Source organism: Lingula anatina, chromosome 10 (assembly GCF_051362555.1).
Source record: "Lingula anatina isolate TDL-2025a chromosome 10, LinAna3.0, whole genome shotgun sequence".
In the NCBI taxonomy this organism is placed as follows: domain Eukaryota; kingdom Metazoa; phylum Brachiopoda; class Lingulata; order Lingulida; family Lingulidae; genus Lingula; species Lingula anatina.
Genome location: NC_141776.1, coordinates 17550472 through 17566101, shown reverse-complemented (window position 1 = coordinate 17566101; position 15630 = coordinate 17550472). Strand labels below are relative to the sequence as shown.

General features: G+C 35.8%; 2 protein-coding genes across 2 annotated transcripts; both read right to left on the bottom strand.

Moving 5' to 3' along the window:
- Positions 1-1616: 1616 nt before the first annotated feature.
- On the bottom strand, positions 1617-5070 carry LOC147759703 (uncharacterized). Its single transcript, XM_086996461.1, has 2 exons — positions 3912-5070; positions 1617-3758 (listed from the first exon to the last, which is right to left on the bottom strand). Exons 1-2 carry the CDS (start codon positions 4999-5001, stop codon positions 3505-3507), a joined length of 1344 nt encoding a protein of 447 aa, XP_086852587.1. The 5' UTR covers positions 5002-5070; the 3' UTR covers positions 1617-3504.
- Positions 5071-5096: 26 nt separating this feature from the next.
- LOC147759702 (uncharacterized) lies at positions 5097-11274 on the bottom strand. Its single transcript, XM_086998218.1, has 7 exons — positions 11181-11274; positions 8366-8896; positions 7491-7658; positions 6874-7091; positions 6164-6476; positions 5376-5527; positions 5097-5117 (listed from the first exon to the last, which is right to left on the bottom strand). Exons 1-7 carry the CDS (start codon positions 11272-11274, stop codon positions 5097-5099), a joined length of 1497 nt encoding a protein of 498 aa, XP_086854344.1.
- Positions 11275-15630: the final 4356 nt, after the last annotated feature.

Below are 15630 nucleotides of genomic sequence, written 5' to 3'. Positions count from 1 at the left end.
TCACAAAAAATATGATACGAAGTCAGTTCTTTAAACTGTCAACCTGTTTGTCTAGCGAAAGTGCTACAAGCAACCCGGTAGGTAAGGTGTATGTAACGTTAACAGGAAATTAGTAATGGGTGTTCTTTATTGTGCTGGACGTTATAAGGATGAATCAAAACCATGCGAGGGTGTGCCTAGATGATATAGTGCTTGACGTTTCTAGTTGATGAAGGCGTAACAAGCTAATAATATATACTTTTCCCCTCAGCACTAGCCATTCCAATATGTACATCAGAGGCAGATATAAGTCCACCAACAACCCAACCGCTGACGCTCGAGGTGTTCATGGCATATATCACTCGGGTGACAGTGTATTATCTCACACTTAAAGCTCATATGTCAATGTCAGTAGTGGACATGAATTTACAGTTTTAGCTCCACCTCCTGTTGCCTACTTTGTATATATCCACGCCCTACTCATTGAGTGGGTATAGTTTGTTAGTCTAACTGTCAATAATAAACGTGTAGTTTTTTCAACTCTCGTTTTTCCTCTGAAACGCATATCGGCATACTTTTTGTATTTCAAAGCAGTTGAGTGAATTCGATATATTTCAAATTTTGGTGGTTTGGCGTAACGGTAAAAACACTAGTGGTTTCACATTTGTGTCGTTCTTTAGTGCTCATTTTCCATTTATTAAAAGAGTTTATGATTAAAAAATTGATTATATTTTTTTAAATCTCCATAAAGGAGTTATATTGTTTTTCTATTTACTTATGTATTCATTTTTCGCCCTTTAATACAAGTTAGTGAATTTCTTATAGTTTAAACCAAGTACACAGTGACAAATTTCAATGCAAGTTGGTAGGACTGGTGTTATTATGTAAGCTATGGGGCAGTGGGTTTCTGTTGAATTGTAAGAGATATAACAGTTGCTCTAGGAAGACTTGCTTGTGTTAGTGAACTGAGGCACCGAAACATTAAAACTCAGTATACTTATGTACAGGAGTCTTGAGGCAGGCCATTAGAACCAAACGCAATAGTCACCTTTGATTCGAGAAATTGATACAGACAAACATTTGCCATACCTTCACTTTCCCTTGAAAACCTGTTGGGGGCAAGTGCCAGGGTCACAACCTTGATTGTGTATATAGATGGTTACTTGATGAGTGACATGTACCACGCTGAACGAGCAGTAAGGATGAGGCACCATTCTATTAATAATTAACATTGGATTCCACACTGTATGGTTATAAAGACAAAGAAAACATTTTTGTTTCTTGGAGATAAATTGGTTAAGGTGAGCATCGAGGCTTTTTAAAGAAAATAAGACATGAAAGGGCTTCGACAGACTTGTTGAAATGTTAAAATGCTGATTTTAGAATGCCGTTACGGTCTTGCGCTCTGTATTATTTTATTAAGGGCGATTTACGTTTGTACAGCTTGTATTGCAGAATGATCCGATGGCTTACTAATGCGTATGCATTTTACATGTATTGGCAAATGGGTTCTCTCAATGAGTCTGAGTATGATAGCCCGAATCGTAATTAAGGTGAAATACCTCGAATTACAAAAACAAAAAGAGACAAATTATACATTTTTGAAATGATAGTTTAATCAATTTGTTTTACGACAACAAAATACATGTATAAGCATAAACCTGCACTTTAAAGGTATTTCTCATACAAAATTAAAACATCGAATTCCATTGAAGTACAAAACAGCGAATATACATGTATAAGGTTGACAAAAGATTGATCTTCCATTTCAATTACATTTTACTTCACCAAAGTTTCAACATTCACATATAAATATATGAATCAAATATCTTGTATTAAGATGAGTATCAGTATAATGAATATCTGACAGGTCAAAGTATTTGAAGTACAAAAGATTTTTAAGAATTACAACAATAAGTTCTACTTCAGAATAAAAATGATATCAATAAGGAAAAACCTACCCTCAAGATCAATATTAAACTACTCGCTCTCACTGTCACACAAAAGCAAATGAATAAATAAAATTTGCAAAACTGTATTGAAATACAAAACAAACTTTCGTAGTGGCCAAAGCATCAACTATTTAACTTTCAATGACAACTTTAATCACAAACGTTAAATCAATAGCTTTGACTGTTTTACATTAGAATCAAATATAAAATTCATTAAATTGTTTTCAAAAAATGTATCCTCCAATTATATAACAATCAAAATATTATTTTAAAAATCTAAAGATCCTTTATCTAAATAACTAGAGGTTTTACAAGGAAGAAGTAGAACCAATTTGGAGTTCACCGTCACACCAGAATACAAAGGTGTTAGATTTAACAAAAACCTATCACTTAAATCAAACTACTAAAAATGAATCCTCCACAAATCTCAAAACATCACATTAAAAAAATTTCTTTCTCAAATAAATATATTAACAGTAAAGAAAGACAAAAAACACTTGAGGCGTCACTTTTACACCAGAACACACAAAAAAACTATATATCAATCTCAAAAACTTGATCAAAATACAAGAAAGAAAGAAAAATCTTCCGTAATTATCCAAACACCAAAGATTATTTTAATATAAACATGTTTAAAATAAAAAGTGAACACTGTACAGTTAAAGCATACTGGTTTTAACAATATGTAATCTGTTTGCCTTAGACAGATCTTTTCTTAATTTGGTAAGGGGTGCGACTACATGAGTCTTCTATTTTAAAAGAAGCAAGCTGATGCACTAATCAGTGTGAAACTTCGGCACAGGCGATGCCATGACTTTTCTACATTAGATGGATTTTCATGTAAATTTAATGAGGCACGAAGGGATTCCTGTTTTGATTAAGGGCAGTAGTCGTGTGTATTACCTGTAAAAATGTAAAGTTTAAAGCTGCAATATATTTCTTTCTACGCCAAATCCCTTAACACGTGACACTGTAAAAAAAATAATAATAAACAATGGCCAAAACGAATGAGAAAATAAACAATCACTTGTCAGTGCTCGACCAGTGTTCGGTTTAGACTATCATCCCATATGTTGGTTACTCAAAAGGGAAGGTCAAACAGAAAAGTGAAAAATGAACGTCTCAGTGTGGTAAAATACAAAAGGAGAATCGAATCAGCAGTGAGTGCGAACTTATATCAGAAACCGTTTGAAAAACCATGGGGTTGTAAAGAGGGCATTAAGGCAATTACTTGGGGAAATTTAATAAACGACATTTGTGAATTTGCATATAATGTTTTGAGGATAAGTGAATGAATTTTGCACTAACACTGTAATAAATTTTGCTTCTATTTGAAATTATATACTTCTGTATGTGTGTTCTGCTCGCTATATCATAATACACTAATACAAATAAAGTTATAATGGCATTCTACTAATACTCAAAAAAATTAAGTAACTCCAAAAACCCCATGCCAGAAATTTAGAAAAGATAATGTTAAGCAGGGCAGAAGTTTTGTAAAATATATATTATTAACTTTCAACCACATTCTGTCTCCACTTGAAAGTTTAACGTTCATTATGTGCATTTAAGATTAACGAAGCAACCGTGGCGCAGGTTCGACATTTGTTCGTCTTCCCCTAAATCGTCGCAACCAACCACGCACTCTGCGCACCGCCATCCTCCCGTGCCTGTACAATATTGGGAGATCAGACACAACAACCAATGCGACGAGGCCTACTAAAACACTTATGGCAACAGTTGCGGTTGGAACAACAACGGTAAGCGGAGCCTCCTTCGGTGGGTATCTTTGGCCTTTTGGTTTTGGTTTTACTTCTGGGATTGTCTCTGAAATATAAGGATGTATCATTACTTCGCTGTACATGATCAAAACAGAAGAGCGCCAACAGTCAATGAGAAGCAAATACACTTCTGCACCACTATGAATCAAGGCAGTGGACTTATCCGTGAAGAAACTACCAATACAGCAAAATGGCGTACCTACACAACCCTGTAAATTCTTCCATCCTTTACCAGGAACACAGCTCACTGATCTATTCACTGTGCCGTCAGGGAAAAAGAAACCTTCTTCACACACCAAGGTGATATTAACGACTCCCTCTCTTTGCTCGTCGGACACATTACTTGCTATCCTGGCATGGGGTGGTGCAGGTGGCTTGAGACATGGTTGGAATGAAGGCGTGGTTGTCTCTACCTTTGATGTTGTTGTGGCTTCCGTTGTTGATGGACTTTTCTCTGCCTCTGACGTGGACTTGGGCGCTGGCTTGACTGTGGGTGGACTTGTCTCTACATTTGTTGTGAGTGTTGGTTGGGTTGTTGGCAGACTTGTCTCTACCTCTGTTGTGGGTATCGGTTGTGTTGTTGGTGGACTTGTCTCTACTTCTGTTGTAGGTGTTGGTTGGGTTGTTGGTGGACTTGTCTCTACATTTGTTCTGGGTGTTGTTTGGTTTGTTGGTGGACTTGTCTCTACTTCTGTTGTGGGTGTTGGTTGGGTTGTTGGTGGACTTGTCTCTACTTCTGTTGTGGGTGTTGGTTGGGTTGTTGGTGGACTTGTCTTTACCTCTGTTGTGGGTTTTTGTTGGGTTGTTGGTGGACTTGTCTCTACCTCTGTTGTGGGTTTTTGTTGGGTTGTTGGTGGACTTGTCTCTACATTTGTTCTGGGTGTTGTTTGGTTTGTTGGTGGACTTGTCTCTACTTCTGTTGTGGGTGTTGGTTGGGTTGTTGGTGGACTTGTCTCTACTTCTGTTGTGGGTGTTGGTTGGGTTGTTGGTGGACTTGTCTTTACCTCTGTTGTGGGTTTTTGTTGGGTTGTTGGTGGACTTGTCTCTACCTCTGTTGTGGGTTTTGGTTGGGTTGTTGGTGGACTTGTCTCTACCTCTGTTGTGAGTGTTGGTTGGGTTGTTGGTGGACTTGTCTCTACCTCTGTTGTGAGTGTTAGATGGGTTGTTGGTGGACTTGTCTCTACCTCTGTTTTGGGTGTTAGATGGGTTGTTGGCAGACTTGTCTCTACCTCTGTTTTGGGTGTTGGTTGGGTTGTTGGTGGACGTGTCTCTTCTTTCAAGGTGCACATCGGAATAGCTGGTGCTGAAGGTAATAAGATGCTGTGTGCTAGTTAGGACTTTATCAACGAGACAATTTATCTTCAGTCCACATATTTTAACTTCGCTAGCTGCCCGTAATACAGCACTGAGAAATTTACGTAGTAACATATTTGAAAATTTCCAAACTTTAAACGTCAAGCACTGTGTTATCCCTTCGTGTCCTCACATATTTTGATTTGCCATTATTACACCCAACACAATAATGAACATCATTAATTACTAAATCTACTGTCAGCTAAACACGCACCTCACCTGCCAAACACATGTAGTACTTACGCTAGACAAACAGGTGGAAAGTTAAAAGGAACTGACAGTGTAACAAATTTACCGATAATATTCTTACGAAATTATAAACGATCATAATAACGTTTATAAAAATAAAACCTCGTGATGCATTGCAGAAGCCCCATGCCCTCTTGATCCAGTCTGAGCTATTAGCAGACGTGTTGTAGATCATCAAGCAGCCAAGTTTGCCTTCAAATCCGTGTCGTTTGCCTAAAAATGAGCAAGCAGTTATTGTTTGGTTAACATTCTAACATTCATACACAAAGAATATAGATCCACCACGCAGCTACTGATATCATTATAAAAGGCACATTTACTGTGGGGACACGTATACGGAATGATGGGTACACAGAGGAAGGCTCCCACCGAATTGCCGAGCAGACTTTTTCATGGACCCCAAAGCATTCCAAAACCCTTCCCTCCCGCCATGACTGCATTTTTTCACTAAGTATTTAATTTTAAAAGAAAATACAATGTACTATGAACGATATTTTGTTTCATGGTGTGACAGTATGTGGCGCAATATTCGAAACAAACGTTGTCGAGGTGATGAAACTACCGTTAGGTCATTAAGCGTATGGTTACTATCTTATGCTATCAGTTATTCAAACGAGGATCTGTCACGTTATGGTATGTTTTCATATTCAGGAATCCTTAACTATCAGATCGGGTGATTTTACTTGGTGACATGATAAAACACTCGTACATGTATGCAAAGGAAAGATGAATCAACCGTTTGTAGCAAACAGATTTTGAAACGGCTCGCTCAGACATGCCCTAGTGCAGTATGATATGTGTAAGAAAAAGGATATTAAAGCCAAGAATAAAAAACATAAAGGTACTTACCTATGTAGATGTCATACTCTGTCACCATGTCATAACTACCCACATGTTTTTCTTCCAGTAATTGCAAGTCCTTGTAAATCGATATATTTCCACTGTTTTTTGTATACGTCACTGCTACATTGTTCCATGCACATTGCTCAATTACAATTCCTCCTAGAGAATGAAAATTATCCACGGAATATTCATTCCTTAGACTAACAAACATTGATTGGGACTTAAACCCAATCACTAAGCCCTTCTTCAAATCTGTTCCTTGCGGCTGTAAGTAGTATACTAGTCGATAATTTGGGTCGTTTTCAGGGTTGAAGCTAATCTAAAAAGGAACGATTTTGATTATCTGTCAATTTTACCTCCGCTAAAAGGTAATCATTTGCAATTTGTGTACTTTTGTATCTTTGTATAATCATTTATTTGGACGGTAATCAGTTTGCTTCAGTTTCGCTTTTTTGCTAAGTTGTACCTCCATTTACATCGTCTAAAAAACATGTGGCTATATTCTATTTGTTGTTTTATTCTTTGATTATCTGGCGGCACAACATATATTTTTAAGGAAACTGTTAATCTATAGTTTGAAAAAAAAGTATTTTGACAGACTATTTGAGCCGTCTTCAGTGACCACGCACGGATAGCAATGATAGACATACTGTTATATACAGGTAGTTCTGAGAGGCATACTGTTCTGAAATCCAGGGCATTCCATCCACACTTACCATTATGGTAAACTCGCCCCGCACATCGAGTGCGCCATTGTTTGGAATATGTATGTACGAATCACTTGTATTCAGTCGGATGGCTGTTCCCTCAGTTCCTCCCTGACCGATGTCCCAGGCCCATTCACCATGAACTGTCATGTTATTTCCGTATCCGCTCAAATCGGCAAGTCCGACGTGCTCTGATAATATCCACAATCCTTTAAGTGATAGTTCCACTATGGAGTGAGAAGAAAATATATATAACCATCCACTAAAATATAACTGTTAACCAAATTCTCAGAATTTATAAATATCTTTTTGACGTATGTGTGTAAGAAACAAAGGGCGTTAGAAAATTCAAATTTAATAAAATATTACTTACGCATATTTCTTTATGCAAATAAATCTCAAGATACTTATTATGTATAAATGACAACTGAAATTGAACTCCTCACTTCATATTCCTTAAATGACGTATTCAATTTAATTTTATAATTAAATACTAATTAAGGCAACTCATGGATGAGCAAAGGCATGCAAATTATAAACAGAAGTGGAATGACCACGTCACTTCCGTCTACCCAGATGACCTATAAACAGACGTACACACAGGGGCCATGGTAGATATCCTTTACCTCCACATGTCATTGGTCTCCCGGACCAAGTCAAATTTCCCAGACATCTTCTTTGTCCGTCTCCGCTGATATATGCATATCCAGGGAGACAATCGAACATCACCACTGAACCCATAGTGAAGTTCCCTGAAAAATTTGTGTTTATTCCGCACTCGGGTGGTGGACAACCTGGAAAAGGAAATTCTTATGACGGGATTAGTGGCATGCAATGCGCGTTTGACCCAATTAAAATTTAAAAAAACCTCACGTGATGCTTGTTGAAAAAAATTATAAAATGCATGAGAGTGATTATTCAGTTCAAATAATGGATCCGGATTTACACCATTTTGCATTAGTTACACTAATAACGATAAATTAAAATCGCGCTCTTTGCAATTACGGAACCATCTTTTTGACCGACTAATTAAATGTTCATAACATGTTATTGCATATAGAGATGAATGACAAAAATGCTGATATGCTAAACTTGTGTCATCATCGGAACGTTACACGGTGCCTACTTTACAAAGGGGAATATTTTTACAACAGCATACTACTCTACCATAAATTATGTTTTGACACAGTGATAAAACACTAGGCGATAAGTGTTGGCTGGTCAAACCTCGAGACAATTGTTTTTTTTTTTACTCCGGTGATAAATTTTACAATCTTCACTTCAACACCGTTTTCTCCTCAGTCACTCTCCTAGTAACACCTTAATCAAACATAATGTTATGATACGAATAGCCTCAGTATGTACATGTACTTACTTAAATTTGCCCTTTCTTTGCATCTGTTCCAAGCTTCATTAACACATTGTAGATCGACGGCTGTGTCAAACAGCTGAACGCAGGATAGTCGTCCATCGAAAACACGATAGTCATTTTTTCTTTTACCAATCACTAAGTCCATGCCTGTTTTTAGTTGAAACTGTCCCAGCGTGGATGTTTTATTGATGAAGACATGAGTATCCAACCTTCCAACCCCTATCATGGCACTACCAGTGGCATGATCGTATTGCACAATAACTTTGTGCCAAGTGTTGACAGTGAACGCATCTGGTAGTTCAATTACGTGGTCATTTGATGATAAATCAAGAAGATTGACATACAGTGTGTTCCCTTCAGGAAACTGCCAGACATGGAGACCCCGTGCTTCTGACCCAGTATACTCAAACAGACAACAAGGGTCTAGTTTTTCAGGGTAAATCAGGAATATCAGAGTAAAACTTCTCACTGCCAATACAGGATTCCCAGGCACCACCATATGTGAGCCATGATCGCTAGAAAAACGCGGGGCATGGGCGCTTCCGTACGGACCGGAAGCTGGCGTTATATCATAGAGGGTGCCATTGTGACAATTTCCGCTCAGGTCGGCGCCAAGACTGTTTGCATCAAGTGGCCAGAAAGCTACTGGCTTTACATTTCCTAGAAGATAAAATCATCTTACGTTAAAAAGACAAGAAATCATTGCTTTTATATACAGGGGTATAAGCAATTATGTTACAAATGGGCTTGGTAAATATAAACAAAGACACAAAAACTACTATAAGACAGTTTATAATGCCTTTAGTTACAATTATGTTACAAATGAGCCTGGTAAATATTAACAATTAGACACGCAAACTAAGTTTATTTTATCCTATTCATACCGGGTGGCGATTATCGCACCAGTGGTGCATTCTCTCACAGTTGACAATCTATTATATGTAAGTAATTAAGGTCTTTAAAGTTCACACATGACATATACATGTAGTGCTATATACGTCAAAAAGATATTTATAAATTCTACAAAATTTTAATCGGGAGACTTTCGTCAATTTCTTCTTACCGTCTTAAACTAAAATTCAACAACAAAGTGGTTCGGAAGTGTAAAGCTGTATTGCACAGTAAAATAATATTCAACAAGATTGATCTTTATCGGAAAAAAAGTACATCCCTTTCAACAAAATCATATGGTTATTTTGAAAACAATATCAGTTTTCACAAGAAGCATATATATATATATATATATATATATATATATATATATATATATATATATATATATATTCCTATTGCAGGGTTTCACCGAATCCCACCATTTCATGATCACTTCTGTTATGTCCAAACAAAAAGATATTTAACAATTGTTATCATCATGATCAGTGAAGCATCAACATGGTCTAACATTTTACTTCTTTGTGTTTGATCGAAACAGCAACGCATCAAGTTGGACTACCTTTTTCAACTGTGTAAATCCTTCGACAAATCATTATTTATCCGTTTGCTCCCTAATAACTTTGCGCTGGGTGGGTTGTCCCTTTTTTCACAGAAATCAATTTTTTATGTTTAAGTAGCAGTAATTGTTTGGTGCATGAAAGCGATTCTTAGGTATACAGCTACGGGTTCCCACTCCAGCTTACCCTCTGAGATTAGGGACCACGTACTAAAAAGTACAAAAATTAAAGGATTCAATAGTTTTGAAACAGATCACTAAAGCGCAACCTGTGGTCAGAGAGTATAACGTCAGCTTATGCTAGGTATTACACTGCATCTCAATTGTCCATTTCCAAAATTTTAGACATATTCTATTGATCCCTTTAAAGTTCAACAGCAAATGTTTTTGGTAAACCAGCACAGTTGTTGTCCGTATTTAAACAATTTTATATATCATATGACGAAACTCGGTCCTCTCTCGACAGTTTCTGAATATTTTCGGCATAACCCGTCAAAAACTTTTTGCATAACGATGTTACAGACAGACAGACAAATAATTAAGTAATGTTTAACCATTTATCAATTAATTAATTTCACCAAACTTTAATGGTTTCTTACTTGGTTCAGGAAGCACTAATAATAATAATAATAATAATAATAATAATAATAATAATAACAATAATGAGCTTGATGGAATTATTATTATTATTTCTTATCTAGAGCATTCCATTACAATACATTTCAATTCAATTTATTGGTATTTAATACAAAATCATAATTCAATATAAAAGTACAATTTAAAAACGGTAGAAATCCTAGTTCAAAACTTCAGTGAATCTAATCTTTAAAAATTAAAGACGATAAGTTTAAGAGAGAAAGTTTAAAACTGTCATAATCCATTTCAGCTGTAGCACAAAAGCAAAAAACAGCAAAGGTCCTGTCTCTTTAAAATGTGTCACACTGTCATCCTTTTTCGGAGTGGTTTGATATAAAATCGTTACCTGCAAGATTTTTCACGATGCCAAGGATTTTTATTCTTACTATTCTTACTGACAATGTTTAACTTTTAGACTGAAAATTTAGGTTATTAATAAGCCATATTTTTAATTTTATAATAGATTTGTAATTTGCAAATTTAAGTTCTCAACTTTGTCATTAAATATCTTTATAAATTGTACTATTTAACTCTTTGAAAAGCAACATTTAGCTCTTTTAATTAAAAGCAATTGTTAGACGCATTGATATCTTTAATGTATGCGCTATATAAGAATAAATTATTATTATTATATGTACTTTGAAACAAACTGTCTATAAAACGGCTACGTTTTGCTTTTGTCACAGGTCGTTGGGTGCTGGTAGACCTTGTGAAGGATTCTCACTCGGTGTTATAATTGTCCTAAAGTTTATTTTGTGCCTTTCACTTTAACGACTGCGTTTTGTGCTTTTAAAAGTTTATATGCTTCACGTAATTATTCTACAACCATTTCAGTTACTAAAGACATAAAAAACTTACCGCAAATTTGACCGTCTGCATAAAATCCTGACATCAATAAAATCATCAACTTTATGGAAATCTTGTAGATCACGTAACAGTTGTAATATCCCATAGTCTCTTTCAGTATATTCCTATTTGGCTTTCTTCCCTTTTATACTTTTTCTTGTCATTTATAGAATTGCCGGAAAAATGAAAACTACGTGAGCAGCATGTAGGTCTATTTCTTTTTATGCACTATCACGATAATGAAAACAACGGATTCCCAATCGTATATGTTGACGGCGACAGCCAAGCAGTAGACTATGTGTAAAAGTCGGGCAACTGAGCTGTGATATCGTCAATCTAAGGAGTGGTTAGACACTTTGACGTGTGAACCACAGCAAATTATAATGTCACGTGGAAGGTGTGTTGACTGTTTACTAATTCACGTCATTCAAGTTGATGTGTTTTTGAAAGTCAAAATTGCTTTCGTTCTACTGCTTAACCTGTGGCAGTTGCCGGATGATTTATGATGGTACAACGCACATGACAATATCTGTAACAGCATGACAAATATATGTTCTCGTTCTCAGGGAAACTGTTGGCGTATTGATTGTTTTTTGCTTAACAACCGCGATCTGTCTTTCTCAGGGGAACTGTTGCCGCATTGATTGTGACTCAGAATCGAGAAGTTAGAAAGGTTTAACAGGTGGTACATGGGAAACAAAGAAATGAAAACGAATAAGTACGAAATATAACGAAAGTTGAAAACCGACACATGTGAACACACTCGCACACACACACATACACACACACACACACACACACGTGGGCAAACCTGGCCACGGTTTCACAAAAAAAAGGTAGGCCTACTAGTAGGCAGTTCCAGTGGCTAACATCTTTGTGACCTCAGTTACATGGGATCCTATCAAAAACAGTCTTACATCTACATGTAGTCAAATAAGCCAGGGAACTGACTTCCGTTTTTTTTTTGTTTTTTTTTTTTGGGGGGGGGGGGTAACATGGGAACTGGTCACTAAAGACAGACATGGAGAACGGTAAGATGTAGGGGTGTTTATACAATGGCCTTTCAAGTTTTATACTAATAAACTTGACGAGACGATACAGTATAAATTTATGTGACAATGTATACACCATAGGAATATCCATGTATCGATTTCACTGAGTATTCTCTTAAGTTACTGGTGAGTAGCAAAATGGCCGCACACAAAACGTTAGCGTGAACATACATGTAGACTTTTGAATTGTGCCAAATGTACTACCATACTACCATATACCATACACCTATGAAAAGATCTCAAAGCCAAAGTTTGGCTGTGGCTGGGTTCCCATAAACCTATCGTACAAGCGGGATCGATCTTACTCTGAGGGGATTCTCTCTAAATTGCATTCAACTTAAATGTCTGTCAGACCCACTGAAGCTACTAGGGGGTAATTAACTTTTGTGTACGCTTAAACTAAATGCATTTTAGCTAGAAAGCCCTTGGAGATAGATCGATCGTGCTAGTACGATAGGGTATGGGAATGGTCCCTAAAACTACCTTGAAAAGCTTCATATCTTTTCAAAGTAAACCTTACAAACAATGAAAACTCTTAAATTTTCAAACCTGGACACAAAATGATTTGTGAGCAGGAGGAAATTGTTTTTTGCTCTCGACGAGATTTAGATTTGTGAGCGGGAGGAAATTGTTTTTTGCTCTCGACGAGATATAGATTTGGAACAAAAAAACCCGCAAGACCTTTTCCGAGCGAGTCCTCTATACATATAACGATCGACTAAATTATGGATGACGCACCGTTTAGGCAATCATACAGACGAACGCGGTGAAAAATTCATTTATGGAAAAAAGCATTTTTAAAAATTAATCAGCTATGTGTGGTTGGAAATGGTATTTTTGTATCTTTCAAAGTCCTTCACGTTTTTGAGGTAAATCTATTCCCAATGTTACTGGATGTTAATACATAAATAAACAGCTTAATAATTATAATAATATCAATTATAATAATAAAATGATGATTGTAAACAGATAAATTACAATGAAATAAATAACTGACAGAGGGAGATAAATAGATATGGAGAAAACATGATACAGACACCTTCCACGGTATCCACTAGGAGTCATAAAACAAATTACAGCAATTATATCTATTTAATGATGCAAGCGTGCTACAGAGGATGAACAGAAATATTCATCTGGGCTCACAAGCTGAGTCAGTAAAAATGATATTGATCAATCAATCAAACTGTCGACACGTTATATGTTTTGTGCATATACTCCCAGTTGCTTGGTTCCGTCTGCAACTGTATTTTTAGCCTGCCCCGTGACCGTGAAAGACTGAAAATCTTTTTTTTTTCAAATGTACAAAAGTCGGTTAAACCTTTCTAAACCTTGGTAGACTTAGATTTTAGCGCGAAAACCATTGTAAACTTCGCCTGAAACCCAAGTCCTATTTTTGGGGTGTGAGAGTCTGTAAAATACATGTATATGTAGTGCCCCAGTGAAAGTGACAGTGTGACCACCTTTTATGCTGCGCGACAGTGATTCATGAAGACTGTGAAATTGATAAATTGTTTTGTCTAAACAATCGTAACAGAGATAACTCGTCACTTGCTTCAAAACTCGTTAAGTATTTGAAGGGTTTTGCGATACTTTTCAAATAATTCTGTTTTCTGGGTTCTTCCCTTATTAAAAAGAAGTAAATGCGATAAGATACATTTTTTGTGCGAATTACTTTTATTTTGTGCAGGCTTTTACTATTTTCAATCTGTATATTGCTTAAACATGGACTAACTTACATTATGGATTTATAACTGTAGTGTTATTATGTAACCTTATGGCCGCGGCTACTACAGGGCCGCTGTTTACTAGTACTTACTTCTGTGATGAAACCTTCAAATGAGAAAAGCCTTGAAACGACGCATTTATGTTCAATGAGCAAAAATTGTCACATTTATCATTTTGTTTTATTTTAATTCTATTTTGTCTATTCTTAAGGGCAATTTTAACCTTTTCATGTCCTTTTACAAAAACGTGTTCCAGCACGTGTACTGGCATAAAATATTGGGGGTGTAACAGCTTTTTTTATCACATGTGTATAAATTCTTAGCTTGGTCGATTTGGATTTAAAATGTATATGCTGTCATGGATCAAAATATAAAAAGATTGCCCCGTTTGTTTTCAAGTGCAACAAGGCACCGAAAGAGTAAAAGTCAATATACTTATGTACAGGATTTCTGAGGCAGGTCATTCGGACCAAACGCAATAGTCACCTTTGATTCGAGAAATTAATATAGACAAATATTTGGCATACCTTTGGTTGTCTTCAGTTTCCACTGAAAACCCAATCGGGACAAGTCCACTTGGGTTAATCTGATTGCGATAGCTGTGCCAGGGTCACAACATTGATTGTGCATAGAAATGGTTACTTGATGAGTGACATGTACCACGCTAAACGAGCGGTAGGGATGAGGCACCATTATATGATTAATTAACATTGGATTTCACAGTGTAAGGCAATTAAGACACAGAAATCATTTTTGATTCTTGAAGATAAATCGGTTAAAGTGAGCATCATTAATTTTTAAAGAAAATAAGGCATGAATAAGAAATTAATAAGGCATGATAACCTGAATCGTAATTAGATAAAATACCCTGAATTACAAAAACAAAAAGAAACAAATTATACATTTTTGAAATGATAGTTTAATCAATTTGTTTTACGACAACATGTAAAATACATGTATAAGCATACACCTGCAATTTAAAGGTATTTCTCATACAGAAACATCGAATTCCAGTCAAGTACAAAACAGCGAATATATAAGGTTGACAAAAGATTGATCTTCCATTTCAACTACATTTTACTTCACCAAAGCTTCAACATTCACATATAAATATATGAATCAAATATCTTGTATTAAGATTAGTACCAGTATAATGAATTTCTGACAGGTCAAAGTATTTGAGGTGCAAAAGATTTTTTTAAGAATTACAACAATAATGTTTACTTCAGCATAAAAATGATATCAATAAGTAAATACCTACCCTCAAGATCAATATTAAACTACTCGCTCTCACTGACACACAAAAGCATCTGAATACGTACAATTTCCAAAACTGTATTGAAATACAAAGAAAACTTTCGTAGTGGTCAAAGCATTAACTATTTAACTTTCAATGAAAATTTTAAACACAAATGTTAAATCAAAAGCTATGACTTTTACTGAAGAATCAAATATGAAATTCATCAAATTGTTTTCAAAAAATGTATCCTCCAATTATATAATAATCAAAATATCAATTAAAAAATCTAAAGATACTTTATCTGATTAACTAGAGGTTTTACAATGAAGAAGTAGAACCAATTTAGAGTTGACCGTCACACCAGAACACAAAGGTTTGAGATAGAACAAAAACCAACCACTTATATCAAACTACAATAAATGGGTCCTCCACAAATATCAAAA

Excerpts from the sequence above, each read along its gene's own strand:
- LOC147759703 (XM_086996461.1), bottom strand. The coding sequence starts at position 5,001 with ATGTGCACCTTGAAAGAAGAGACACGTCCACCAACAACCCAACCAACA. Across the intron at positions 3,759-3,911 it reads GAATTTACAGGGTTGTGTAG|AGACAATCCCAGAAGTAAAA; the intron begins GTACGCCATTTT and ends CTTATATTTCAG.
- LOC147759702 (XM_086998218.1), bottom strand. The coding sequence starts at position 11,274 with ATGGGATATTACAACTGTTACGTGATCTACAAGATTTCCATAAAGTTG. Across the intron at positions 7,659-8,365 it reads AGGCATGGACTTAGTGATTG|GTTGTCCACCACCCGAGTGC; the intron begins GTAAAAGAAAAA and ends TTCCTTTTCCAG. Across the intron at positions 6,477-6,873 it reads GGGGCGAGTTTACCATAATG|ATTAGCTTCAACCCTGAAAA; the intron begins GTAAGTGTGGAT and ends GTTCCTTTTTAG.